A 27,399-nucleotide genomic window follows, 5' to 3' on the forward strand; every position below is an offset into this window, starting at 1 on the left:
TTTTTATCGAAATAAACAGGATGTGATATTTGTTAAATAATAGTATGAACTAATTAAGTATGTTTCTGTTGATAGTTGACAGTTCAAGTTCTTTCTTTATAATCTTTGTACCGTTGATTTTTATTCATACATAACCTACAATTCCGTCGCTGTTGTATTCACATCAAATATCTGTCGAAAGACGTATCCGGTTGCAGTATTACAAACAGCCGAATAACAAAATGCTCTTAATTGTATTGCCAACTCAAACAGTCCTTTTTAATCACCCGGTAGTAGACTCAAATTGCAAAAAACCACGGATGAAAAATCAGGTTGGTATTAGCTGTTTGGTAATTTTGACGAATCACTGTTGCTAGCATTGCTGGAATTTAAATTTAATGATGCTGTACCTAACCTTAAATAAATACATTTTGATCTAACTTTCGGCTGCTTTACTCTTTTTTGGCAACTAACTCACCTTATAGATAATTAGGAAAAAAAAACTCAAGTTTGTTCAAATAAAATGTATTAATAATAAACAAAGAATACATAATTATAAAACTGAAAAAGATAAGCACAAACGTCAGTCTAGCTTGACCCAGTATATTGCACAAGTGTGTCCACCCCAGGCCATCGTCATGGCAACAACCTGTGATAATGAGCCTTTTTACTGCTCTCGATAACGTAGAACGAGTGCAATTTCCCGTTTCCGGGGAAATACTTCATAAACGAGGCCTTCTTCGGCTTCGAGGGGACGTAATAGGACGGCTTCATCGGCCTCCTCTCCTTTTCCGGTTTGTCGAACACTTCGTTCTGGAGGTCCAAGTTGTTGACGTCGTCGTTGTTCCGGGATTTGTGCTTGACGGAGACGTACTTATTGATGACGGGGATGTTCCAGTGGTACACCTTGGCGGGCTTTCCGTTGCTCTTGAAGTTGACGGGGACGGTCTGGCGAGAGGCGCCCACGGCATTGGGGCTGTTGTGGGCGTAGTAATGGGGATTGGGGGGCAGCTTGATTATGTACATGTGAGAGTCATCGGAGCGGGTGTGGTGGCGGGACTCGACCGCCAAACGCTTGCGGTGGTGGGTATTGGGGGCTTTGACGCGCGTGAAACCCAACTTCGTGAGCATCTCGTGCTTTCGACGCGAGGGCGGCGAGTCGGAGGCGGTGAGGATGGCCGCCGAGAGCAGCAGAGCGAACATGAGATAGCTGAAACGAAAACAAAAAATTTAAGAAAACATTTTTTTAAATTGTTTTCAACTGTCATAAATTCTCATTTTTCTCCTTTGTAAACAGCCTCTTAACTACCCTAAAGCAAAATGAACAGATAACGAACCGTTGCCCTAGGCAACACATTCAACGTCACATTTCTGACAGGTCTTGAAAAATTTGTCAAAACTGTCAAAAGCAAATGCGAAACGATTTTTAAAAGATTTGGAAGCTTCAGGGACGTCCGTCGTTTCAAACAATAAAATTTTGTATGCAACTCGTTTCTGGGTAAATTGGGCTTTTCTAATTGCCCTCGAGGCCTTAAAACCCTCGCTACGCTCGTGTTTTAATCTTGTCCCTCGGGCAATTAGAAAAGCCCAATTTACACAGAAAAAAAAACATTTTCAAATTAAATTTACGATTAAAAAAATGTTCTTTCTAATTTTCTTTGTGTAATAAAATATAATAATGAAAAACAGAAATATGTAAATGAGTTTTAAAAATAAAATAAAGAATAAAGACACAAGAAAGTATTTTTTTCCTTTTTGCAACAAAATAGGGAAACAAGAAAAAATACTGTTCGAGCAAGGAAAGTAAAAGTACTTGGTGACAACCTGATAAAGTATGGGGTAAGGATGTGAGGGTAAAGAGTTATTTATGGTAGCCGAGCTTAGACAGGATTTACTGTGATGAGGGTGTGGTGGAAAGAGATAAATAAAAACCATCACGTGAAAATGAGGGATGAACTGAAAAAAGACCAACTTTGGGGAAATGTGAGGTGATAAAATGACGAGGTGATGAAGTTGTAGATATAAATATCAAGGAATTAACGTCGCTGTAAAAGAACAAGGAAAAAGAAGAATGGAAAAGTAAAACAATGAGAGAAGCTTTAACAGAACATTAGAAAAGGATTCAAAGTAAACAGCATTCACGTTGTTTTGACATGGAAATGTTGCATTTAATTTGGTATTAAAGCTGTCTGTTGAATTAGGTTATGTTTTTCTAAGTTTGAGGTTATAAATAGCGTCAATGTCTAGTGCAGAGATAGATTTTTCTTGTAATATCAGCTTCCTGCAATAGACCGTGTCTATCTGAATCCTTGTTAAAACGATTTATAGTTTTCTCTAAAAGGTCAGAACAGGTTGTTCCATTTTCCATAACTAATTTTTTAATGATGGCAAAATCCACAACATATTGCTCTTTGCACTACACATGTCACAGTTTGCATTACAAAGTTCTTGCCTGATTGACTTGCAAATAAGCTTGTCCCAGAATAAATTTGTTTTATCTTTACAAAATGCTTCCTTTAAAAGGATCTAACGTTTGTGTTTTAAAATATAATATATTCTTTCCGAACATTCAACTCCATCATCTTTCTTTTTTTTTCATTTTATTCTTCCTTTCTGTATAAACGCCGACACTTAATTATAATAATTTGAAACGTGCACTTTTTTACGAATCATTTTGCAATAGCAGCTTTATTTCCCATTTATTGCATAATTGGCTTACCTCTTTGAAAACCACTTCGAAGCAACAGGTTTATTGGCTAGTAAATACGCTCAAAAAGCCTTCTTTACAAAGTGCGTTTAACAATTACCAATAATATTGCTGTGAGTCTTAAAATGGCTTATTACGTTCCTAATAGGGATGGTTATAAAACTGTGGTGTCTTGAAATAGACCGTCAAGACTCGTATTTGCTGTAAAAATATTTTTACCGCAGACGGTTTTAGACGTATGCCATGCATTAATGCACGCTCGTTGGTCAAATCTATGAAAGTCCTCAAGAAAATATAAAAGAATGTCGTTTAAGAAGTTTTGAAAAAAATGTTTGTAACAATGACAACAACAAAGACGATGTTGAAACAGTCATAATAGAATGATCTTAATCTTAACCCTGAGACTAATCTATTGTAACGGTAAAGCTGGAACACCAATAATAAAGTGTTTCAGTAAAACAAGTGCTTAAGCAACATCGATTTAATCTAATAATCCAATCATCGCAGGCTTAAATAATTTATAGAGTAAATCAGCCTTGAGCAAGACGGACTAAATAGCGTCAACGTAACGGGGATTTATTATTTTCAATTCAAATTCCCAACATTTTTAATAGTTCAGCGAGCAAAAAAAAATGTAAATCGCATATTCTACTTAATTTAAGAGAATTACGGAATTTTGTATTTACCGTAAAGTAGAAAATGTAATTTTTTCTCGGGTTCTTGGGTATTTATTGCCTTCAATAAATTGCCTAAACTATTTCTACTTTGAAAATTATTTTTTACCGACATCCGCGTCTACTAAGTAATTTGTTTACGCTTGATATTGATTTTTTTTATCAAAATTATGCAAATGTAAGTCATCCACGTTTAGATACTTTTCGAGTAAAATCGCGTTATTGGCGAGGGCGAAAAGATGTGACAAGAATCGAAAGATGTAAAGTGGAATCTCTTTGGGCAAATACTGTTAAAACATTTTTGTATTACTTGTTGCCCATAAATCTTCATAATGATTATATTTAGATTTTAATTTAGGCCCGCTGTGAAATAGTGTTCCTCTTAAAAGTCAATTTCGAGACTATCTCTACCATCTACTACCACTAAGTAGTTTAAGTACCACCCATTAAAGTATAATAACTGCATTTTGAGGGACTATCAGTGATTTCGGTTCTGTTCTACATTTTCCTTTTTGCTTAAGATTTTAGGATGAACATCTTGTTACTTTTCAAAATAAATTATGAAACAAGGTAAGTCTTTGTCAAGCTAAATTTGTTAGACATACATATTGTTAAACCAGTTGTAGCAAAACCTGTTTTAGTACGTGGTGTTAAAAGAAGGCAAAATACCCCAACTTGCCTTATACAAATGTTAATGCTTTACAAGTAATCAAAGAAATCAGTTTGTTTGGGAACCGCTGAAAAATTCAAATTTGGCGGGCAGCTTTGACGCACGTGTCAGTGTCAAGTTTTTCTGTCATTCGTGGTTATGTTTGATTTTTATCGTTTTTTGAGACTCATGAATTTGAAAATTTGTAATTGAATCGCCTCTGTTTTGACGAATTTCCTGAGCAGTGTTTTGAACTTGCAAACTGAAAACCCCCCAGGTGAATTTCAAGCCGCCGAGTACTCGTACTTGTTCCTGGCTGGTTTTCAATTTCATGAAGAATTTCTTCTTCATCGCGAAGATGCTGCACAACGTTTACAAAGATTCGTGCATTGGGAAGTATCCTTTCTCTTCTCCAGCTTGGTGAAAGCCATTTGTGATTTAAATTGAGGTTAAGATTGACGTTCTTGTCAAAGTGACTTAATTTTGAATTAAATGACAACAAAAAAAGTCTACTATGATTGTTTTATTTATTTTTGACCCATTTTTTTAAATTGTTATGGAAGAGAAGAAGGGATCTTTTTTAGCTGAGTTAATTAATCAAATCTCGCCCCAACATCCCTGTTTAAAGTGCCCCAAAATCGCTTTGCAGCTTTCAGATGCAACGTACTTACGTGTTCATCTTCACAAGAACAACTCAAGCACCGTTCACATCGCCTTGAACCGCTGTGTTATGATGACTATTGTTACAATACAATAGTTACAGCTTAATATCTACCTTATTGATCGCCACCCCGACGACTTCAATGGCGGCTGCTAGATGAGCATTCAACATTTTTATTGTGCCGCATTCTTAATTCGAGAAAGCCGGCTTTGTTTCTCTCCTCGAGGATCGCTTCGTCCGATCAGCTCCAATCAACTTGTTGTGATATTTTACTGGAACCGAATAACGATCGCCGTGTTTGTAAACATTTGTGTATGTCTTAATGAGCGGGGCTCGATGCTGTTTTAATTAAGTTTAATGCGGTTTCGCGACGAAACTACTTTTATGAGTGTTTTACATCGGTCGGCAATTATTCCCGGAAAAATAAACCAACAAGCATAAAATCGAAATATTTTAAATAAACAACAAAAGCAAGCATATCTTTTAGATATAGCTGTTCCAAATTCACACAATATAACACAGACATATAATACAAAAATTAATAAATATTTAGAACTCTCCGTTGCTATGAGAAATCTTTGGTGTTTAGAAAAAATTTCGATTTTACCATTTATAATTTCAGCAACAGGAATAGTACCCCAATCTCTTTTTAAAAATTTAAAAATTTTGGACTTAGAGAACACATTGGTGGTTGAAATTCAAAAAGGTATATTATTATACTCATGTCACATCGTGAGGAAATTCCTTAACATTGACACAGAACATAAAACACAAAAAAGTCAAAATGCGGAGGCGAGACGCCGGTAATTATGTTGATAAGCACTGCACTATTACTTGATAGTATTATCCGTAATAGTGTATGTACTCCGGCAAAATTGCCGTGCCGCCGGGTGGAGGTGGGATAGGAAATCGACAGTCGTAAAATGTCTCGCTAGCTGAGGGACAGCATGGTTCGTGAGAGTTGCCGCTTTGCACAGATTGAATCCGTAATTATTCCGGGTGTAATGACAGCTGTCAAAATTAATTGACAGGAAGGGTCAGTGAAGAATGGCCATTACAAATTTACTCGTTACAGATTCTTGTTTCTTTCATTTTGCCAAGCAAAAGAAAAGTTATGACTCTTAAGAAAAGTAAGTGATGACCCCACAGATAGTTTATTCACACAACAGCAGGAAAATCAATATGTATTTTAAAATTAAAAAGTTAATGATGACACGTTATTGATTTTCTTGCACCAAATACCTACTCTTTATTATTATTACCAAGACTCCTCGCTACGCTCGTCGTGCTTTAAACACAATTTTTAAGCGTATAAATGACACAATAATGCCTATCTGTAAATTATCATTTAACCAATAATATGAGGCAAAACCTAAAAAATTCTGGTATCGTTGTAAAGAGAATTTAAATTGCTTTAAAATGATATATTACTCGACCCCTGTTTCGTATAATGATTCGCAAAAGGGTGGCCACTATGGCCAGGGGATGAAGTTACATTGCTGAATTTGTCACTATTATGTGTCGCCTTCAATAACATAATGATTGAATTAATTAATAATCCTCTACAATTAAGTACTTAGTGTTTAATTTTTTTACTGTCACATTTAGAAGAGAACCTATTACATGTGCTGTCAGTTTTTGATTATGTTAATTTGGATCACTTTTCATAATTTACAAGATCTCCTTCATGGTCTGGAAGACTTTAAAATATTTTTCAAATTTAAAAAGTAACGGGTGTTCAAAATTTTACACCTTGGGAGTTGGTTGTGGTTTGCAACACGCTTGTCGTTACTTAATCTACATGATCATACGAATATGGGGAAATCGTCAAATGACGTTGTACGTTCAAAAATGCTCAGCTAACTTATTCAGATGTGTTAATTTCTGAACACCCGTTATACACTTTTAAAACCCACTTGGGTGACCAATTTTTTTTCTCTTAATACAACAAAACACAATAAATAAAGGACGATAAGATTGAATGAAAATTAATTAATAAAATTCGTTATTTCGTAATCAAATTAATATTGTAAGGATTTTGGGAAGTTTTTACAAAACAGTTCTTGTTCTAAAAAATATTATAAAGGAATTCTGTTATATCTTCACACTTTAATTAAATTAATTAAATTGTCGAAGAATTTTTAGCTTCTTCAGCGAGTGCAAGAACCTGCTTCACATCGCACCAACTTCTTTTCTCTTATTTTTGGCCTGTTTTTGCCTCCGCTTTTTCCCCAAGCTTCACTTCTTCGCACAAATCTCCAAACGTGCTCAGTGTCGTGTCACATTAGTTTATCTCGACTGTATCAGACGGATTCCTCCGGCATGTCTCGAAGGCGGCCTCAAAGACCAGGTAACCCAGTCACATATTTTTATTTTCCGTTTGGCATCACAATCGCCATCTGTGCTCAGAGCATTACGTGTTGCGATTGCGAGTCGCCAATCTGGACGACGAAGACTTCGTCGAGATCGACTACGACGCCAGCAGATTGAACTATCGCGACCTCCTCGACACCTGCTGCGACGAGCTCGGTGTCGACAAGATGGACGTCGAGAAAATAAGGAAGTTGCCGGATATTCACATTCGGCGCGATGAGGACATCGAGAGGTTCAATAAAGTGGAGTATTTGGAACTGGTCATCGTGCCCACCAGGATGCAGAGGAGTTATAGTTACCAGCTTTGAGTGAGAGCGTTCAGAACTAGAAGTGGGGGTCGAGATTTATTCTGGTGTTGTAAAATACGGGTAATGGAAAAATAATAAAGCTATTGTGAAGTCTGTTCGCATTTTTTTTTCAAGAAAATTAAAAAAGATTTTTCTTAGCTGAGCACATTATACAGGGTGTCTTAAAATTATCGTATTCCGAGTTCGGGGCTTAGTAGGGGACATCCTGTTGACCAAGTAAAAATGTTAAAAAAATTGCTCACTTTGAAAAAAATATCAGTTGCCAATATTTGTTCAAAAGAACCTGATTTTTTTTATTTTTTCGAGATAAAGCTCTTTTTTCAAGAAATGTCTTTTCATTTATATTTTAACATTTTACATAATCATCCTCACCATATTTCAAAATGAATGTCAACCATTTATATTTTTTATTTGAAGAAAACATGATGTAAAGTTTGAACCTTCAGACCCATATATCCTTGTAAAACCCCCCCCTATATTTTTTATTTTATTTTTTCGAGATTCCTGAGATTTTTCCCTACAAGACCCCCGACTTGGAATACGTTAATTTTGCGGCACCCTGTATACTTATATCTAATTCTTTTGAGCCGGAGAATGGATCTTTATCGTTCTTTTCATAACTTCCACAACACTCGGGAACTGATGGTGCGATATCGACGACGCTATAAAAATACATGCGAAGTACCTTCTCGTGACCAAGCACTATGGTCAAGGACCTTATGCGTTGGCTTTGCATTCTGAGGGTTCAGGGTTCGAATCCCAGGACCACCTGACCTCCATTTCTTCCGAACTTCCTTCCGCTGCGGCGCTGGAAAGCAGCTTGCAGCACCCCATTTTCTTGCGAAATGAAGAATTGATCCATTTTTTACCTTTTTGCTGTATTTTCTTGTTGACAGTTTGCTTTTTTTTAATATCTTATTTCTCTTAGAATGACAGTCAAGATCAGTTCTTTTTATTTCTTTTTGTTGCCCAGATACTTCCGAACCTTGTCTATTGTTCGATGTTTTTTATCTTGCAATTTCGCAGAAACTTGAATGAAAGTAAAAACATATACCATCGGTTGCATCTTTTATTCTTTAGAAATGGCTCCATGAGGCGAAGAACTTAAAAAACAGGTTCCAGCGATGATTGTCTCATTTTCCCAAATATGGGAAAGCATTGCAAACGTCTGCACCAATCTAAAACTTGAATCCATATTTGTCGGATTTGTTGGTAATAAATTGCATAAATGTGCATTTCGTTTCACTTAAAAGAAATTGTTAACATCGTAACAAATTTGTTACGCAGAAGACACTCGGATCTAGTTGATTTTTCGTCGAAACAGAGATATCTCACTATTTTTCAGAACCTTTTTCTGCGCATTCTAACCTCGAAGAACCTTCATCTCCAAAATCCTAACCATAGAAATATTCAATTGAAATTCATTTGTGTAAAAAGTCCTTCTGGCAAACATTATTCTTATCATAACCCCACTTCCTCCAAGAAATACGAATGAAGATGATTTGTTACTCTTCCACTTTGCTCTCTCTCTTCTTAAGTCTTTTGTTTTGAAACAACACCACAAACAGACGAGTTCTATGGTTCTGCATTTATAATCATCATTTCCAATATATTCCCATTGGGGTTCTCTTCTTTATAATCAGAAACAAAGTCGCAGTTGACTTGACCATTGCACATTGACTTAACAATTTTCAAAACTATGAACTGTCAAAGAAACGTCAACTCCTACCTACAGAGCTGCCACATACATTTTCGTACTATTGGGAGCACGGAATTTCGGGCAGATTTGAAATTTGACTGATATCAAATGTGAAATATGCTTTAGGTGCTAGACGTATTATAACCTCATTTTAACCTCTACTATTGTCACATGTCATTTTGGCAAATTGCATTAATCAATCATGAAAAGTTGCAAGTGCTTAGATGTGATTTTCTGAAAACTGAACAGTCTTTTATTAAACTTTGAAAATCAATAACTAAAATGTAAAATAATTGTTATGACATTTATGACAATAAAGCTTTGACTACATTGGGTTTTTTTAAATGACATGCCCGAAATTCCATGCTCTCAATAGTACCACATACAATGGCGGGCAAAAAAATTTCGTCCACAACTGTCATTCCATTCACGTATGCTGTAAAGCACCCTTTAGGAACGAATAACCTCACTTCACATGTTGACATGATGTGTCAATCAAATTGTGTCGATGTTCTTATGGTTGACAGTAATAAATTTCAAATTTTAATTTGCAAACGTCAGTCGTAATAACAATAAAGATTAAACTACACCCAATTTTTGTGAAACGATAGGAAAAGGGTGGACGAAATTGTTTGGTCGGAATAGTACATACTATTCCGGACACGGAATCTTAGCCGTAACTGACATTTAACTGACAAATATGTGTGAACTGGCCTTTATTGAATGAATATAACCCAACTTTTGACTCGATAATGCCATTTCCTTGCTTTTTTTTGATGTCAGAATAAAAACTTCAAAGTGATTTTTAATAATTGTCATTTATTAATGACGCTAATGATTGGTTTACATCATTTTTTTTAGAAATGTCAAAAAAATGTTGACCAAGATTCCGTGTCCGGAATAATACATAGTTGCCATATTTATCCACAATCATTTTGAATCACCCAATATAAATTTAAACCATATTACCATCATTAAATATTTTTGATAACTTTTGTTATATGAATATGAACATAGTGCTTTTTGGATTACGCAGTAGGTAACGCCATAGCAACAGCAACTGTGTCAACAAGATTTTTCAATCTAGTGTCATTTTAAGTGTTGAAACGAATCGTAACTTCACAAAAAATCCAGAGAAATTTACGAACAACAATATGAAGGTTTTGTTAAGTGGTGTATGGAGAAACGAGTGGAGAACTACAATGGGAACTGCCACAGCCAAATAAAAACTGTTCCCATATGGTATAAAATGCTTGATACGCCCTGTATAACGACTGTATCTAAAACGAATTGAAAAATTCCATTACACTTGTGTATCATTTTCGTTAAGACTTTCCGTTTCTTGTCGCTCTGTTACTCCTTCTCGTTGCAATTATCCGGCGCAAAGAACAACGTTTCCATTTTCTCATTTTGTTACGCATTTAACTGTCCTAATGTATCCGACCCTACACGCATTTTTTCCACCCCCATATAGAAACGTGGAGATTTTCGTCACCCCAATAGCGACAGTTGTGTTTATTTACAAGCCCATTCGGAAAGACGTGAACTCATCGCCGAAGCAAATGTCGGTTAACAAATTTGATTTATCGTTAACCACAACAACCGTTTCATCACAAAACACGATGCTGCTATCAAGTTCTTCATTCATAGCATGATCAGTATTGAACGACTTATTTAGATCTACCGTTTGTAAACACAAACGAATGAAAAGGCAATTTGATGACGTATTTCACAATTTACTTCGTTTTTGCTCGTTTGCGATTGTTTTCAAATTGTACCACCAATGCGGTTTCCTTGTTTTAAAGCATATTTTCTATAGGTTACTTGGCATTGGCGTACATTTTATAAAATATGATATACAGGGTGTATTTTTAAAATGTGCCGAAATTTTACGTACGAGGTTGTAGGGCAACGTAGAAAAGTAAAAGCCATTTAAAAAAATTTTAGCTCAAAAAATAAATGTCATTTTATTTTTTCACAAAAAAATAAATGTCATTTTATTTTTTCATAGGATTTTTTAAATAATTTTTCCGAGTTCTACATGAAGCCAGTAGCTCGTGATTAAAATTTGTGCACGCATTTCAAAAACACCCTGTATGTATTTTCTTTTTGGATACGGTACATAAGTATCTAAGATTCAGTAATCATTTGGTTGTTTGTATATTTGTGACTTTTGACCCGCCACAACAAAAACTACGTTGTATAGACATAACCTGCAATAGGTCAGTATGGGTATGTACAATGTCCATTACAGTTGTATCATTACTCCTAACTGTACATTTTGCAAATACATAGATGAAAAATATTAAACGATCCCCATCATGACGCACACACACCAAACAAGTGTATGCCCATTTTATGGTTCTCGTAAACTTATTACCATACGTGTTCCCAACGAAAAACAAACAAATTAACTGTTTTATTTGCCATCGTTACAGGTCTTTATTTAAACACGGACTTGTACAAGGAAGTGCAAATGTTTGTTATATACCCCAAAGTGCTTCCTACGCTGAACACCTACCAGTTTCCCAAGCCTGTCGTCCATCATCATTAAAATAATTCTTATCTAAATTTTCTCCTCATGATAAATTGTTAATAATAACATCCCCGGTTTACTCCTACACATCAATTAGTTTCTATTAGTTCGAACGATCGTTATTCTTGGAGCACCGCAAGGGTCACTCTTCGAATCGCATCCTTTCCGATCGTCTGTTGCAAGAATAATTTATGTCTTTGTCGTGGGACGAGGAACAGTTCAATCCGCGCTGTTTTTGTTTCTTTTCGAATTCTTTCGGATTTTTTACACGTGTCTAAGAGTTTGACGGATCAGGTGGAAGTGATTTCGCAATTTTTAATTAACTGGTAACAACGGGAAATTTTGCTAAAAACAAGTCACTGTCATACTGCTTCCTACATATTGCTTTGGTGGAGACACACCTTAACATACCAAATAACTGTGCTAAAAATTGATTTTTAAACGGTCAGTTCACGTACTCACAAGCGGACGAAAAGTAACTCTTTTTCGGACGCTGACCGTGGCGCGTGGTCTGTTTAGTAAGTTAGCAACGACACCGACAAAACCGATAATTGTCCTGTCATCATAAATTATGTAAAATAATTATCATCCTTCCTGATGTTTAAAAAAATTACAAATAAATAATTTGGACGATTTTTTGCAAGTCTCATGTATGATCAGAGATTTAGTTTTCAATCAAGTGCCCCTAAATACAGAGTGTTATTGAAAGTTGTACAGATATTTTAACTGATTTTAGTCTTCTACGTTGTCAAACAACCTCGTAGATAAAATTTCGGCACATTTTAAAAATACACCCTGTATATCATATTTTATAAAACGTACACCAATGCGATTTCCTTGTTTTAAACCATATTTCCTATACGTTACTTGGCATTGGCGCACATTTTATAAAACATGATATACAGGGTGTATTTTTAAAATGTGCCAAAATTTTACCTACGAGGTTGTAGGACAACGTGGAAAACTAAAAGGAATTTAAAAAAATTGTAGCCCAAAAAATAAATGTCATTTTAAGGGATGAAAAGGCACTTTAGTGCCATGACGTCAATGCCATTTGTAGCATCACCTAACACATTTAATCATAAAAGAAATTTGTACAAAAAGATGACTTGCCCTTGCGTATAATTCTTATCAAATTTGTTTCGGAGGTGAGTCGATATTACAGGGGGTGATACCCTATTTTTAATACTCTACCGGCCCCACTTTTAATAACATATCAAAGCTAGTCGTTTGTCATTATCGAATAGTAATACAGTTTGAAATGATATATCCGGCCTGAATGCCGTCCCATGAAACATGTGGTGACAAATTTTAATAATAATTACATCTGCATAATAAATAAAAAAGAGTAAAGCAGGTCCCGCGACAGATGCCAATTTGTTGATTTTAATTTTTCCCACGTGGCCTACCCCCAGATGGTCCGCCCCGGTGGTCACTGCCGCGCATTCCGCGTCGTCAATTGTCGCCTTACAAAGTGGAAATTCACCGAATACCATTTACGACTCGAACAGAAGAACCTCTTCCATTGACCACAGGTCCAGTTATTCCCTTTCCGAGAAGTGGTTATGGTAATTTCTGCATTTCAATTAAGCCGTTGTGCGGAGGATATATGGTCGACTTCCACCGGCGGACACCGCTGAAATTCGAGCCGGCGGCAGAACCTCGCGGACGCTTCTTTTTGCCACGTTTTTCCTGCTAAATGCAAGTACACATGTCCGATTTTTTCGAAGCGAACATGGACGCCGTAGGGTCCCCGCATTACCATAAGGTCACTCCAGGTCGGCACCGGAGACCGTGGTTCACGTTCCGTCTTTGCTCTCCTTCCCACCCGCCGAGGAAACGCCGCCGCGAACAAGACGGAAAGCGATAATTACAGAGCCGGATCGAGTGTGTGCTGTTTATAGAAACAATTCACGAGATTATTTCGTCATTTATAGGCCTGGGATAATTGCAAGAGCACTTGTTATGGTTCTGGACTGGCGGTGCTGGGAACTGGCGGCGATACGGGGTGGACCAATGACGCACGACAGCATCGGGCAACTCATCAATGAATCACTGCTTCGCGTGGAGATTATGATAATGCCTGTCTTGGGGAACCCTCGAGTGCGAACCTTTTATCCACATTACCAGATGGGTGGTTTCTGCCTCGTTTATTTTTTGACAATTTACTGAATATACATCGGAAAACTGTTTGCAGCAGTCGATGTTGACGTGCTCGTCTGCGACTCGTGCTTAACAACAACAGGATTCGTGGACTCGGAAAATATACAGTAGATGGTTTAGTTCTTGATAATGGAGTGATCAAAGTCTTGTTAAGGTCTTGTTATGTAGGATGACAAGAGTTTCTACATTTTACAATTCTAGAGACCTTGTGATTATCTTTGTCATTGTCTTGTCATTTTCGTTCTGGAAAATTGATCGAGTAAGATATCGATGAATGGGGAGTAGAACAAACTCTTTCCTAAATTGAAAATAATTTTTTACTTTAGGCAAAGATAAAATTTCGGAAATGGGATCTTTAACAACATCTGGAGGATTCTGGAGGTGGTATAGAAACTATCGAGCATCCCTGAAATCGTCAATTGTTTTGCTTTTTGAAAGTGTACATTGAAAGTTGTAATTAGAGCATGTTGACAGCTAACCTAAAATTTATAAACAAAAAATCTTTGTTTTTTTTTGCAATGTTTTATATTAAAAATAGCATAACTAACGATTCCTCTTCTCGAAGCAAATACCTAAGAGCACCCTTAGCTAAAAACAAACATGTTCAATCATGTGCCGATTAAACATAAACAAATGTCATTCGTGTCAAACGGCGGGAAATTCAAACTTTACACTGTTCCAAATGGTTTACTTTTTTCAACGCCTTGTTATTTATTCTTGCCGAATTATATTTTTTCTCTTCTCGTACATAATTTGTCCATCAATATGATGGGAAAGCTTTATTATCATGGATATTTTAAAAGCGCAAACTTCAGTATATCTAGTTCCCCAGACAAATTACATTTTCCAAAATATTGTCCAAATTTTTTAATGTAAAAACACAATTTTACGCCACTTTAACCAATTAAAATAAAACGAATACAACTACGTAAAAATATATAGGGCATCCTCCTTAATTGAGCAGATAATTTATATTAAAATCATTCTTGTACGTTTTCCCAATCACCAATGACTCACCCTGTGCTCTCGGGTGCCGCTTTTAAAAAATTAATGACTGCGAGTTGTATTAAAGTTACATAATTATGATAAATTACCCGATACAAGGGTCTTAACGAACTTGAGATAACACCACTATAAGAATAATGACCGCTGTTGTTAATTTTTTTATCTAATCAATTCAATAATTACATTTTCATTTTCGTATCTTTTTTATTTCTCTTGGTTGGTTAAGCAGTAAAGGGTGTTTTTGAAAATTTGGCGTCGAAGTTGGTGTTGAAGAGTCGATTGTGAATAAACCCACTCGTCTTAAAAACACTGATTTTTCAAACTGCAGATTAAAAACACAAACAACGCAAAAACTGAGGTTAGATTTAAACAGCTGATGAAGTGATGAACCACTTGTCTTAAAAAAAGACTGATTTTTCATACTGCATATTAAAAACATGCAAAAAGCGAGGTTATATTTAAAAACAGACCGGTGGTGCGTTCACAATCGACTCTTCAACGCCAACTTCGAAGCCAAATTAAAAAAAACACCCGTTATAATACTTAGATACAAATTTTATGAGGTAAATAAATAAAGAGTTCATTTTTATTTTTAAATGAAAATTTATTTTTAGAAAAGAAGTGAATTTTAGTTTTCTAACCTGATCTGTATGAATTACTAATTACAACAATATAAATATCGCGTGTTCAAATGAAATCCTGGGCTGAGTAGGCGTTGGAAAAATTTAACCGTTTAGAACAGTGTAAAGTTTGAATTTCCCGCCGTTTGACAAAAATGACATTTGTTTATGTTTAATCGGGACATGTTTGTTTTCAGCAAAAGTTGCCCTTAGATACTTGCTTCGAGAATAGGAATCGTTAAGTTATTCTATTTTTAATGTAAAACATTGCAAAGAAAGAAAAAAACGGAAGATTTTTTTGGCTCTAAATTTTAGGTTATCTGTCAGCATGCTCCAATTAATCTACGCTTCAAAAAAGCACAACAATCGACGGTTTCCAACGCCTTCCCAGCCCAGGATTTCATTTGAACGCGCGATATACAGGGTGTCTCAGCTAAGACTTTCGAGCCTAATATCTCGGTTATTTGCCAACGGATTTTTATGAAATCTTAAATGCAGACATTTTAGACCGTGAAGGTTCAATTAGTAATAATAAAATTACCTCAAGTTAAAAAATGTAATTTTAACACATGTTTCCTTTATCGAAAATTATGCGCGATTATTATTGGATTGTTAAACATTAAAAAATAGGGGTCTACACAAACAATTAAGTAAATCACTTGTCTGATTCAACGAAAAGATTAGATTTTGTCGTTAAAAATTTAATGTAAAATTTGAGGGTATTTGAGCAGTTACCTTTTGAAACAATTGATGATTAATTGCCAAGCAACATTTTGTACACCTTTAAAGTCTGTCAAAATTGGGCGCGCTTTATTAGAAACGTCAAATTGTGAAAATTTATTGAAAATACTCTAAAAAATGACTACAGCGGCAGAAATTTCAATATTGTTGAAAAAGGAAAAAAAAATGCCTATGGAGAGTGTCGTAAGAACTTCAATGACACAGTTCGTTTTCTCGTGGAACACTATTCAAATGTAGGCTTTACAAAATGTAAGGTTAAGAGAGTCGTCAATTTATTTGCAGACACAGGAAGGCGTACGTGAACTAAATTACCTTGCTAAAATATCCCGATCGTGTTTTAGTCCTTTATGGAAGGATTAAAGCATCCAGTATAATAAATTACGTCCAAATGTTGTCTTTAACTTTGTAAGTGTTTGTAAGGTTAGCAAGATAAACGTCAAATATGTCACCTGCGCTTGTGCGAAAAGGGATGATCAAAATTCTGCAAAATTGCGCGTTTGTTTCATACGCGTCTACGTTTTTGCATTTGCAGCCACGTTTAACACTTTTTTTTGCTTTTTTCTTGCAAACCAGACGTCTTTCAAGGACGAGTTTCTCCCTACAGCATTTTTTATTAACGATCAATTTTTTATGTAAATCTTAATTGATTCAACATTTTAAAAAGGCATGTAAAAATTACGTCTTTAAGACTTGGGTGATTGCGTTAACGGGATTTTATTCTTCACCGTTTAAAATATCTGCATTTTAAATTTCACAAAAATCCGCTGGAAAATAACTGAGTTATTAGGCTCGAAAGTCTTAGCTGAGACACCTGTATAATTATTTTTTTTAATGATTCGATTATTTCGGTAAAACAGTTGTGTTTATAAGACACCCTATATATATATTTTCAGATATTGAAAAAATGCACTCACGCGTACTGTATTGATTCAAGCTTTTATGAATCTATTGTTTGTAGTTTTTCATCTATGAATAGGCAAAGAAAAAAATTCTATAGGTCTTATTATTCCACAAGCGATTGTTCTCATTTACTGCTTTCGAGTTTGAAGATCGCATTCATTTTTGAGTAAATCGTAAAGTTGTTTAAAACTGCATCATTTTTGAGTTTCTTCTTCAAATTATGTGAAAAAAAAAATTCTGCCCGATTCATCTAAACTCACTGCAGATCCTGCGATAATAAAAAAAATTACAGCAAGCTGTGATTTTACAGTTGTCATCCCATTTAGAGTACATTTGAAGTTTTCCACCAACTGTAATGTCGCAACTGAAATCCGAGCCGAACAGGTCGAAATCGAAAGTCAGACTCACTGAGAAGCAACTCGAAGAGTACAAAAACGAATACACCACCGATGACCATTTAATAACCTTACACGAACTAGCAGAAAGGTAAGATCAACCCCCACCCCTTCTGTCACCGATGCAACCGCCCCTAGATACAAAACCGACCTCCACAAGGGACTAAAACAAGACGAAGCCAAAGAGCGCCTCCTGCGAGACGGTCCAAACTGCCTCGCCGCCCCTCCCGTCAAGTCAAAATGGTTGCTCTTGGCCAACTTTTTGTTCTGCGGCTTCAATACCCTCTTGTGGCTGGCCGTAATAATGGCGTGCGTAATTTTCGCCATATCGTACTCCCAGGGTAAGCCTAACGCCGAAGAGCAACTGTATTTCGGTAAGAGAACAACACAGGGAGGACACCTGGTGTAACCTCTTCCGCGTGTGCAATTCCAGCAACCGTGGTCGTAATCGTGATCCTCTTCACTGGCTTCTTCGGTTTCTACCAAGAATCGGCCAACGTGGCCATCATCGCAGGCTTCCAGAAGCTCACCCCCAAGTCTGCCATCGTGATAAGGAACAACATGGCGGTGGTGATCCCGAGCGAAGAGGTGGTCCTCGGGGACATGATCGACTTGAAGGCAGGCGAGTGGATACCTGCAGATGTGCGACTGATCCACTGCCAGGGACTCAAAGTGGACAACAGCGCCATCACGGGGGAGTCCCTCCCGCAGACTCGTGCCGCGGACCAGTCCGACCCCATCGCTTTGGAGACCCCAAACATGGCGTTCTTCAGCACTTGCGTGGTGGAGGGAACAGGGCGCGGGATCGTCGTCAAGAGGGGCGACGACACCCTGATCGGCGCCATCGCGGGGCTGGCCACAGCTTTGGAGAAGGGTGAAACTCCGATCCACAGAGAAATCAACTACTTCATCAAGTTCATCACGATCTTGGCCGTCGCCATTGGCGCCCTCTTCTTCATAGTCTGCATGGCCTACGGCTACGACTTCTTCACCAGTTTCACCTACTTCATAGCGCTGATCATTGCCAACGTCCCGGAGGGACTCCCGGTCACTCTAACAGCCTGCATGACTCTCACCTCGAAGAGAATGGCCTCCAAGAACTGCATGGTCAAGAAACTCGAAGCCATCGAGACTCTCGGTTGCACCAGCATCATCTGCTCGGACAAAACTGGAACTCTCACCCAGAACAAGATGAAAGTGGTCCACTTGTACTTTGACAACCAAGCGTACTACGTGATGGTCGACGGGGAGTCTCTGGATTGGGAAAGTAAAGCGTTTCAAGCTCTCAGTCAAGTGGCGATTTTGTGCAGCAGAGCCACTTTCGTCATCGGTCAAGACCATTTGAATCTGGACGACAGACAGACCATCGGGGACGCCAGCGAGTCCGCTTTGCTCAAATGTATGGAGATGCTCCACGGTAATGTAGCTTACAAGAGACGCGACCATCCGAAGGTACCACTCTTGTCTTAAAAATGTAAAAGATCTTGATCGAGACTTGTCGCAGGTTTGTGAAATTCCTTTCAACTCTACCAACAAGTATCAAGTGTCGATTCACAAGGTCAAAAACGAATTTGTCTTGCTCATGAAGGGGGCTCCTGAGAGAATATTGGAACGTTGCGACACTATACTCAGATTCGACGAGACCAAGCCCTTGACCACCGACATCAAGAAGTCGATAATGAAGGCCATCAACAATCTGGGACTCAAAGGAGAGAGAGTTCTGGCTTTTGCTGATCTGCATTTACCTCGCTCGACCTACGGAGCTGACTATGTCTTCAATTCGGACAAACCCAATTTTCCTTTATCTGGTAATTGGTATTCTGGAACGTTTCTTCTTCACAAACATCTTGTCTCTTTGCGACGCTTCTTGGTTTGGCTCTTGTGACGTTTTCGTCTCTTTCATCTAATATTGAAACCTGTGGCGTACCAGAACTGCAAGATCTTTTTTCTAGGTTTTTTCATTCTTGTTTCTTCTATACTTCTTTTGGTCAATCCTTCCAAATTGTCCAATTGTTCGTTCTTTCAAAAAATACTTTCCTTCATTCTTTTCTTCAATCATCTCCTATATCTTTTCCATTCTATTACGCAAGCACTTTTTGAAACAACTCTCACTTCTCGCTTCTGTAGCCTTCCTTCTGCTTTCTTTCCGTTGCCCTTGTGTGCTTTTTTTATTGATAACTCCCATAAGAGCTCAGATTCGTCGGCCTGATCTCGATGATGGACCCTCCCCGCCCCGCCGTCCCCGACGCCGTGGGCAAGTGCAAGACGGCAGGAATCAAAGTGATAATGGTGACAGGAGACCACCCCCTAACAGCCGCAGCGATCGCCAAGCAAGTGGGAATACTGTCCCACGGCAGCGTCACCCCTTACGACATCGCCATCCGCAGAGACATCTCCATCAGCCTCGTCACCGACAAAGAGAAGAGCATGTGCAACGCGGCGGTCATCACGGGAACCGATCTGAGGGAGATGACTCAGACCGAGCTGCAGGACAACCTGCTGAAGTACCAGGAGATCGTGTTCGCGAGAACCAGTCCTCAGCAGAAGCTCAAAATCGTGGAAGCTTTCCAGAAGCTGGGACATGTTGTGGCAGTGACTGGGGATGGAGTGAATGACTCTCCGGCGCTGAAGAAGGCGGATATTGGTGAGGGTGGACGAGGCGTCGAGTGGTTGTGACAATTCTTGTGTTGACAGGAATAGCGATGGGGATTTCTGGGACTGACGTTTCAAAAGAAGCAGCCGACATGATTCTTCTGGATGACAATTTTTCTTCGATAGTGACAGGAGTGGAGGAGGGTCGGTTGATCTTCGACAACCTCAAGAAGAGTGTCGCCTACTTGTTGACCTCCAACGTTCCAGAAATCATTCCGTTTGTCGCCATGGTCTTCGTCAATCTCCCTCCGGTGATAGGAATCTTGGCCATCATGGTCATCGACGTCGGTAGGTTCGCCACACCCAAAAATCCTTCCTCCTTAAGTGACCGTTGGACCAGGAACTGACCTCTGGCCCGCCATCAGCCTGGCCTACGAGAAAGCCGAAGCCGACATCATGACGCGCCGCCCCCGCGACCCCTTCTACGACAAACTGGTCAACCACAGACTGATCCTGTTGACCTACGCTCAAATCGGCGTGATCCAAGCTTGCGCCAGCTTCGCTTCCTACTTCTTGTGCATGATGGAGCATGGTTTCTTTTGGGACAAACTCGTAGGTACAAGAGGTGGTCTCTGAGTTTCCCCGCATGCTGTGTTGTCGCCTTTTAGGTTTAAGAGCGGACTGGATCGACCACGACAAGGTCGTCGAGGATTCGTACGGACAGAAGTGGACTTTCGACGAGAGGAAGTTGCTCACTAATCGATGTTACAGTAGTCTGTTCTTGTCCATCGTGTTGACTCAGATCGCGGATCTGCTGATCTGCAAGACGAGGAGGTTGTCGCTGTTCCAGCAAGGAATGACGAATTGGGTCTTGAACGCTGGGATCTTCGTGGAGTTGAGTATAGCAGCGCTGGCGGTTTATTGCCCAGGGATAAGGTTCTTCCTCCAGTTCGAACCCATCAATCTAGATCTGTTGATACCGACCATTCCTTTCGCCATTATTATTTTTGTGTACGATGAACTAAGGAAAATGTGTATTAGGATGTACCCCGGAGGGCTGATCGATAGAGAAACTTACTATTAACGTTTTAAACTAGTTTTGGAATACTCTGTAAGTTATTCTTATTGTTATTGTTTTTCACTTAATATATGCATTGTTAAACTTTTCTAACACCCTTTCCTCTCGTCTTTCTCTAAGATGTTTGGCGAGTTTCAGCCAAAAGAAAATATATTAATGCAAAGAACAAGGAAAAACAAGACAAGTAGATAAGTGGAATGCTGAAGATTCTTTTCCAAAAAGAATGGCGTTCAAATGAAATCCTGGGCTGAGTTTAGAACAGTGTAAAGTTTGAATTTCCCGCCGTTTGCCACGAATGACATTTGTTTATGTTTAATCGGGACATAATTGAACATGTTTGTTTTTAGCAAAGGGTGTTCTTTGATATTTGCTTCGAGAGTAGGAATCGTTAAGTTATTCTATTTTTAATGTAAAACATTGCAAAGCAGAAAAAAAAAGAATTTTTTGGCTCCAAATTTTAGGTTAGCTGTCAACATTCTCCAATTAATCTACGCTGTAAAAAAACAGAAGAATTGACGGTTTCCAACGCCTTTCCGGCCCAGGATTTCATTACCTAATCCGTGGTGCGTTCACAATCGACTCTTCGATGCCAACTTTGAGGATAATTTTAAATGAATACTCGATATTTTGCAATGTTTTCTGATCATTTTTGGCGTTGCTTTGTCTACTTGACCTGGAGAATCGCCTGACCTAATTAATTCGTTTACACTCAGTAAAAGAAGTTTTCCAAATGACGCACATGCAAATCATTTCACAGGAAAATACTTATTTTCTTAACCACACCTGAGAAATTAGAACTGGAAAATAAAACAAAAACAGTACAATGCAAGAAAAGAAGTCTTATTTCCTTCCAGTCTTACTTTCTTTAAAATTCTCCTGAAATTTCTCTGTAACTTATTTCGCTTTATTTTGCAACTCACTCAATAGACTAAATAGTCAAGAAGTATGTCGTGTATTTTCTAAAACTGCATTCCCAGCGATAAATAAATTCTCACATTCAAGTATAATCTTTCAGCCATCTCGCTAACGCTCATTTAAAAAAAACATCTTATTAAATCCTTCTCTCCTAAGTAATTTATCGTAAGCAATAATAATATTTTATTTAGCCATAATTTTTTCGAAAACATTCCACGTCAAACTTTTTTGTGAAATTTAATCGCCGCCCTAGTTTACTTGATTTACACTGACGTGCGTGTTCCACTTGAAACTTCTTTGGGCGCACCACATACCTACATTTTATTCCCCGACAGTGAATTAGTTTCATGCGACACGCTAAAATCGTTCGCAACACGCTCAGAAGATCGTTCGCAAAACGCTAAAATCTCGGGAGTCGAGTTTAGCGGAGCGAGCGAGAAACCATAGATGAATAATAACGAGAAACAGTCAACTGTGCGTCACTTGTCACTTCCAAATTTTCATTGTTCAGTGTGTTTTCATTGTGTTGCTAAATTTAAGTGATAGTGCAGACCTGCAGGAGTAGCAATATATAAAAACGATAAAAATACGATAAATATTGTAAGTTCACAGCTGGACGTAGGATTTTGTGGGTAATTCTCAATTATATGGCTTCAACAATTCATCTATCGGAAAAATTTGTGTAGCAAAATGTGAAGAGGAAAATGGACAAATTATCATAATACAGGGTATCTATGCTATGAAAATTTGTGTTCTGTTCAATACAACAAATCATCATGATGAAAATACAACTTACACATCAAAACCTAACCTCACAAATTTTACCAGTCTGTTTACCTCTAAAAATGGGCGTATTATTTGCAGTTTCTATTGAAAAATACAGATTTTTGGTGTTTATTTAAAAACAGCATTGGATTTAAATAATATTAATTATTTATGCTTTGCTCCTGATTCCTCCAAGTATTATCATCCATAATAATATAATTTATAGAATACATATTATTTAAAATCAATAAAGAGCGTCATAGAAGTTTTCACTTCTGTTGTGCGATCTTAAGCACACATTTTTTTTCACGAACACTGTGTATATACAGGTGTCTCAGCTAAGACTTTCGAGCCTAATATCAATATCTCGGTTATTTTCCAACGGATTTTTATGAAATTTAAAATGCAGATATTTTAGGCCGTGAAGGTTCAATTAGTAATAATAAAATTACCTCAAGTTAAAAAATGTAATTTTAAAACATGTTTCCTTTATCGAAAATTATGCGCGATTATTATTAGATTGTTAAACATTAAAAAATAGGGGTCTACACAAACAATTAAGTAAATCACTTGTCTGATTCAACGAAATGATTAGATTTTGTCGTTAAAAATTTAATGTAAAATTTGAAGGTATTTGAGCAGTTACCTTTTGAAACAATTGATGAAAAATTGCCAAGCAACATTTTGTACACCCTTTAAAATCTGTCAAAAGTGGACGCGCTTTATTAGAAACGTCAAATTGTGAAAATTCATTGAAAATACTCTAAAAATAGACTACAGCGGCAGAAATTTCAATATTGTTGAAAAAGGAAAAAAATTAGCCTATGAAGAGTGTCGTAAGAACTTCAATGACACAGTTGGTTTCCTCTTGGAACAATATCCAAATGTAAGCTTTACAAAATGTAAGGTTAAGAGAGTCGTCAATTTATTTGAAGACAAAGGAAGCGCACATGAACTAAATTAACTTGCTAAAATATTTAGTCCTTTATGGAGGAATTAAAGCATCCAGTATAATAAATTACGTCCAAATGTTGTCTTTAACTTTGTAAGGGTTTGTAAGGTTAGCAAGATAAACGTAAAATATGTCACCTGCGCTTCTGCGAAAAGGGATGATCAAAATTCTGCAAAATTGCGCGTTTGTTAAATACGCGTCTACGTTTTTGCATTTGCAGCCACGTTTAACACAGTTTTTTGCTTTTTTCTTGCAAACCAGACGTCTTTCAAGGACGAGTTTTTCCCTACAGCATTTTTTATTGACGATCAATTTTTTATGTAAATCTTAATTGATTCAACATTTTAAAAAGGCATCTAAAAATTACGTTTTTAAGACTTGGGTGATTGCATTAATGGAATTTTATTCTTCACCGTCTAAAATATCTGCATTTTAAATTTCACAAAAATCCGCTGGAAAATAACTGAGTTATTAGGCTCGAAAGTCTTAGCTGAGACACCCTGTATATCTCCGCATGTCGTTGCATCCTCCACTCCGGTTTGAAAATCGGTTAACACATTAAAACGGAGACAAACCTTGACCCCAGATAAACGTCTGATCAACATACCGAAAACACGCCGTTTGCCGTTATTTTTGGGTGTATCGCGTTTACTTCCAGCAACTCCGATTTATCATCGAGCGAATAAGATGGCAGGAAAAAATTCGTTCTGTTCGCTGCATATTAAAATGTGAATCGCTTTGTAATCTCATAGCGTTCGATGATTTTTTTATGGTCGAGGAACTTTGCTAGACCCATGTGAATAACCTGATTACACTAGACGAACACTTTGTATTCTTCCTTTCGGTTCGACGGCGTATTTGCCATTTTTACCAGTGCGAGGAGTACAGTTGCTGAATGCATTAGCGCCAGTCACAGAATACAAAAAAACATTTAATTGATGGTGAGACTTGCAGGAGTGGAGTTTAATTGGAAAATTAAAAATTTAACACGGTCAGGAGTGATGATGCTGAGAGGCAGACGGTGGCGAGGTTTTTGCAAAAAATATGCTAATGGAAGGAAGTGGTAATTGATGTGTGATTTTATACACGAGGAATGGGAGCGTTGCAGTTTTGAAACAATAATTCGTCCAGATTTAACAAGCTGGTATGAACAAGATTTGTCGAAATAAAATAGACAAAACATGTTTGTGAAGTGTGAAGTACAAGGCAGCTCAGTTTTTGTCTTGATTCACTCCATTTTTTTTTTTTTTTTGAAGAATACCAATTCCTTCTATCGGGTGTTCATTTTTAATTATCCTCAAAGTTGGCATTGAAGAGTCGCCTGTCTGCCGAGCAAAAACACAAACAACGCAAAAAGTGAGGTTAGATTTAAACAGCTGATCTGTGGTGCGTTCACAATCCACTCTTCAACGCCAACTTTGAGGAGAAATTTAAATGAACACCCGATATAATTAATTTACTCAAATACATAATTCCATTATTATTTTCTTTAGGATCTTGTATTATTTTTTCTTCATTCTAATAAAAAGGTTCCAATTCTTGTCTCTATTTTTTCTTTTGTCATCCATCTTCTTTGTGACAAAAATCGAGAGTCCTTAAAGCATTGCCTTTGTTTTTAATACATTTTTAATAAATTCCGAACTTTTGTCTTCCCAAAAGCTAAAATTGATTGCTCAAAACAAAATACAAGACACCGCAGTGTTACAAGGTTTACTCTCAAGTTCTTTACTTTTTGTAACATTAAGCAACAAGTCTTTTAGCTATTTATACTGCACGTCACTCATCCATGCAAATGACTTAAACTTATTAGCTCTAATAATAACTCCCAGTTAAATGATAATAATCATGATTATTTCTCGACCTTACTTAACCCTCCAACTTCCTGAAAAAAGTCTCAAGACGTCAAATTTATCGTCTTGATGACGGACCCGCCTCATTCCGCCGTCCCCGACGCTATCGCCAAGTGAAAGGCGGCAAGAATCAAAGCGATAATGATGACAGCGGACCACCCCCAACGGCATCTAATAAATTATTTATCCAGATATAGGTATTGTCTTAGTTTTCAACGTAATATACAGGGTGTTTCAAAATTGGCGAATTCCGAGTTCAGAACGTGGTAGGGAAGGACCCAGTGGAGTTCGTAAATACTTAGAAAAAAAAATCACTCTTCCTGAAGAAGATATAAGCACTTGGGGGATCAAAGAAGTTCTTCAAAAAATCTCATGGACAAAGTACATTATTTACAAATATTGTTCGGTTCGAAATGAAAAACGCAATAATTTACTTCTGAAGTTTATACAAAAACATGATACAAAAATTAAAAAAAAAATGTAAAAACAATATAAAAATGTCAAAATGTTTATTATAAATTTCAGAATTGAAATGAAGCATGAAAATGACAAAGACAAACAGATCTCCAAAAAAAATCATATTCTTCCTTTTTCTTTTTTTCCAAAAGTGTTCCTAAATAAGGTACATTATTTACAAATATTCTCCAGTTCTAAATAAAAAAAGCAAAAAAGAACTTTTCAAGCTAAATACTGAAGTTTTCAAAAATGATTCAAAAAAATGACAGAAACAAATTTGATCTTCTGAAAATATCATTTTCTTCTTTGATGGAACTCACATTTTATAATTTAATCAAAATAAAAGTTATTTTTGGAGCATCCGGTATACTTAATAACTTGTATATTTTTATATAGTGTGATCAAATAAATTTCAGATCACGTGTGCTTTGGATTCTCATTCCACACATGTATTTAAATGGAGGAAATGAATTTCATCACACCATAAATTCATATTGATCAGTTATGGAATTCAGTGACTCGATCATCTTAATTTTTAAAATGATTATTAATAATACGTAGAATAAAAGAAGGAAAAAAGTTCAAATTATTTAGTTGCAAAAAGTATGTAAAATCCAAACAACAAAAAAATTTTTGTTATAATTTCCATAAAAATAAGAAATTTTGCATCGAAAAGTGAAAAGTCAATTTGGCAACAATAAAAAATGTGCAAAGGTTAGCGACCCCCCACGACTGGGACACATGCAGGAGGATGTCAATCAAGTACCACTCCCATCTCAACATCTTCAGCAAGCCCATCAAAGGCCAACTCTAATCAACCGGAATCCGTTTTTTCCGCTTTTTCCACCACTCGTTCTTCAGCGAAAGCTCACCAACCACGAAAAATATCAAAGCACACCGCAAGAACAGATCAAAGAAAACATTCAAATTAACATACCGCATCTTCGTCGAGGTGTCAGTCGTCTTCCGCGGTCCGAATCTGCACCACTTCCAGTCACAAAACCACGTTATCGTCTTCGAACTGCACAAGCCGGGGTGTCGTGTGCGAGGAGGCGACGCACGTGCTTCTTCGACTAACGCCAAATGGGGAATGCCGCCGATGTTGCGTATACATATGGTGTTTGGCGGTCGCCTTTTCGGTCGGACGGTCTCCCTGATGGCCGTCTTGCACGTACGCCTGTATGTGTGTGGACAAGTTGGCCGACCTCTCCGTCTCCGCTGTCTTCTTCGAAGATGTCACGTTCCACGAACTTCTAGAATTTAGCGCACGCTGATGGACGCGCTGCCAACAGGGGAGCGGTGCGCTCACCTGGAAAATTTACACGGGAAATACCGATGCCGCGTCCACCAGGGTTTCCGCGCGCAAAGGGGATCACTGGAA

General features: G+C 37.5%; 3 protein-coding genes across 4 annotated transcripts; 2 read left to right on the forward strand and 1 right to left on the reverse strand.

Moving 5' to 3' along the window:
- Positions 1-488: 488 nt before the first annotated feature.
- LOC138137900 (uncharacterized) lies at positions 489-27,399 on the reverse strand. The gene is made up of 2 exons (XM_069057493.1): positions 26,956-27,399; positions 489-1,189 (listed from the first exon to the last, which is right to left on the reverse strand). Exons 1-2 carry the CDS (start codon positions 26,958-26,960, stop codon positions 616-618), a joined length of 579 nt encoding a protein of 192 aa, XP_068913594.1. The 5' UTR covers positions 26,961-27,399; the 3' UTR covers positions 489-615.
- LOC138137901 (ankyrin repeat domain-containing protein 40-like) lies at positions 6,925-7,444 on the forward strand. Its single transcript, XM_069057494.1, has 2 exons — positions 6,925-7,020; positions 7,080-7,444. The coding sequence occupies exons 1-2, from the start codon at positions 6,993-6,995 to the stop codon at positions 7,349-7,351; spliced, it is 300 nt and encodes a 99-aa protein (XP_068913595.1). The 5' UTR covers positions 6,925-6,992; the 3' UTR covers positions 7,352-7,444.
- On the forward strand, positions 17,011-21,168 carry LOC138137899 (sodium/potassium-transporting ATPase subunit alpha-like). 2 transcript variants are annotated; one of them, XM_069057490.1, is made up of 8 exons: positions 17,011-17,501; positions 17,549-17,784; positions 17,844-18,862; positions 18,915-19,218; positions 19,599-20,054; positions 20,105-20,350; positions 20,403-20,618; positions 20,671-21,168. In XM_069057490.1, the coding sequence occupies exons 1-8, from the start codon at positions 17,371-17,373 to the stop codon at positions 21,084-21,086; spliced, it is 3,024 nt and encodes a 1,007-aa protein (XP_068913591.1). In that variant the 5' UTR covers positions 17,011-17,370; the 3' UTR covers positions 21,087-21,168. The 2 variants fall into 2 exon arrangements, with proteins under 2 accessions (XP_068913591.1, XP_068913592.1); XM_069057491.1 differs by having other exon boundaries at positions 20,403-20,614; positions 20,671-20,811.

The sequence above is a fragment of the Tenebrio molitor genome, chromosome 9, assembly GCF_963966145.1.
Source record: "Tenebrio molitor chromosome 9, icTenMoli1.1, whole genome shotgun sequence".
In the NCBI taxonomy this organism is placed as follows: domain Eukaryota; kingdom Metazoa; phylum Arthropoda; class Insecta; order Coleoptera; family Tenebrionidae; genus Tenebrio; species Tenebrio molitor.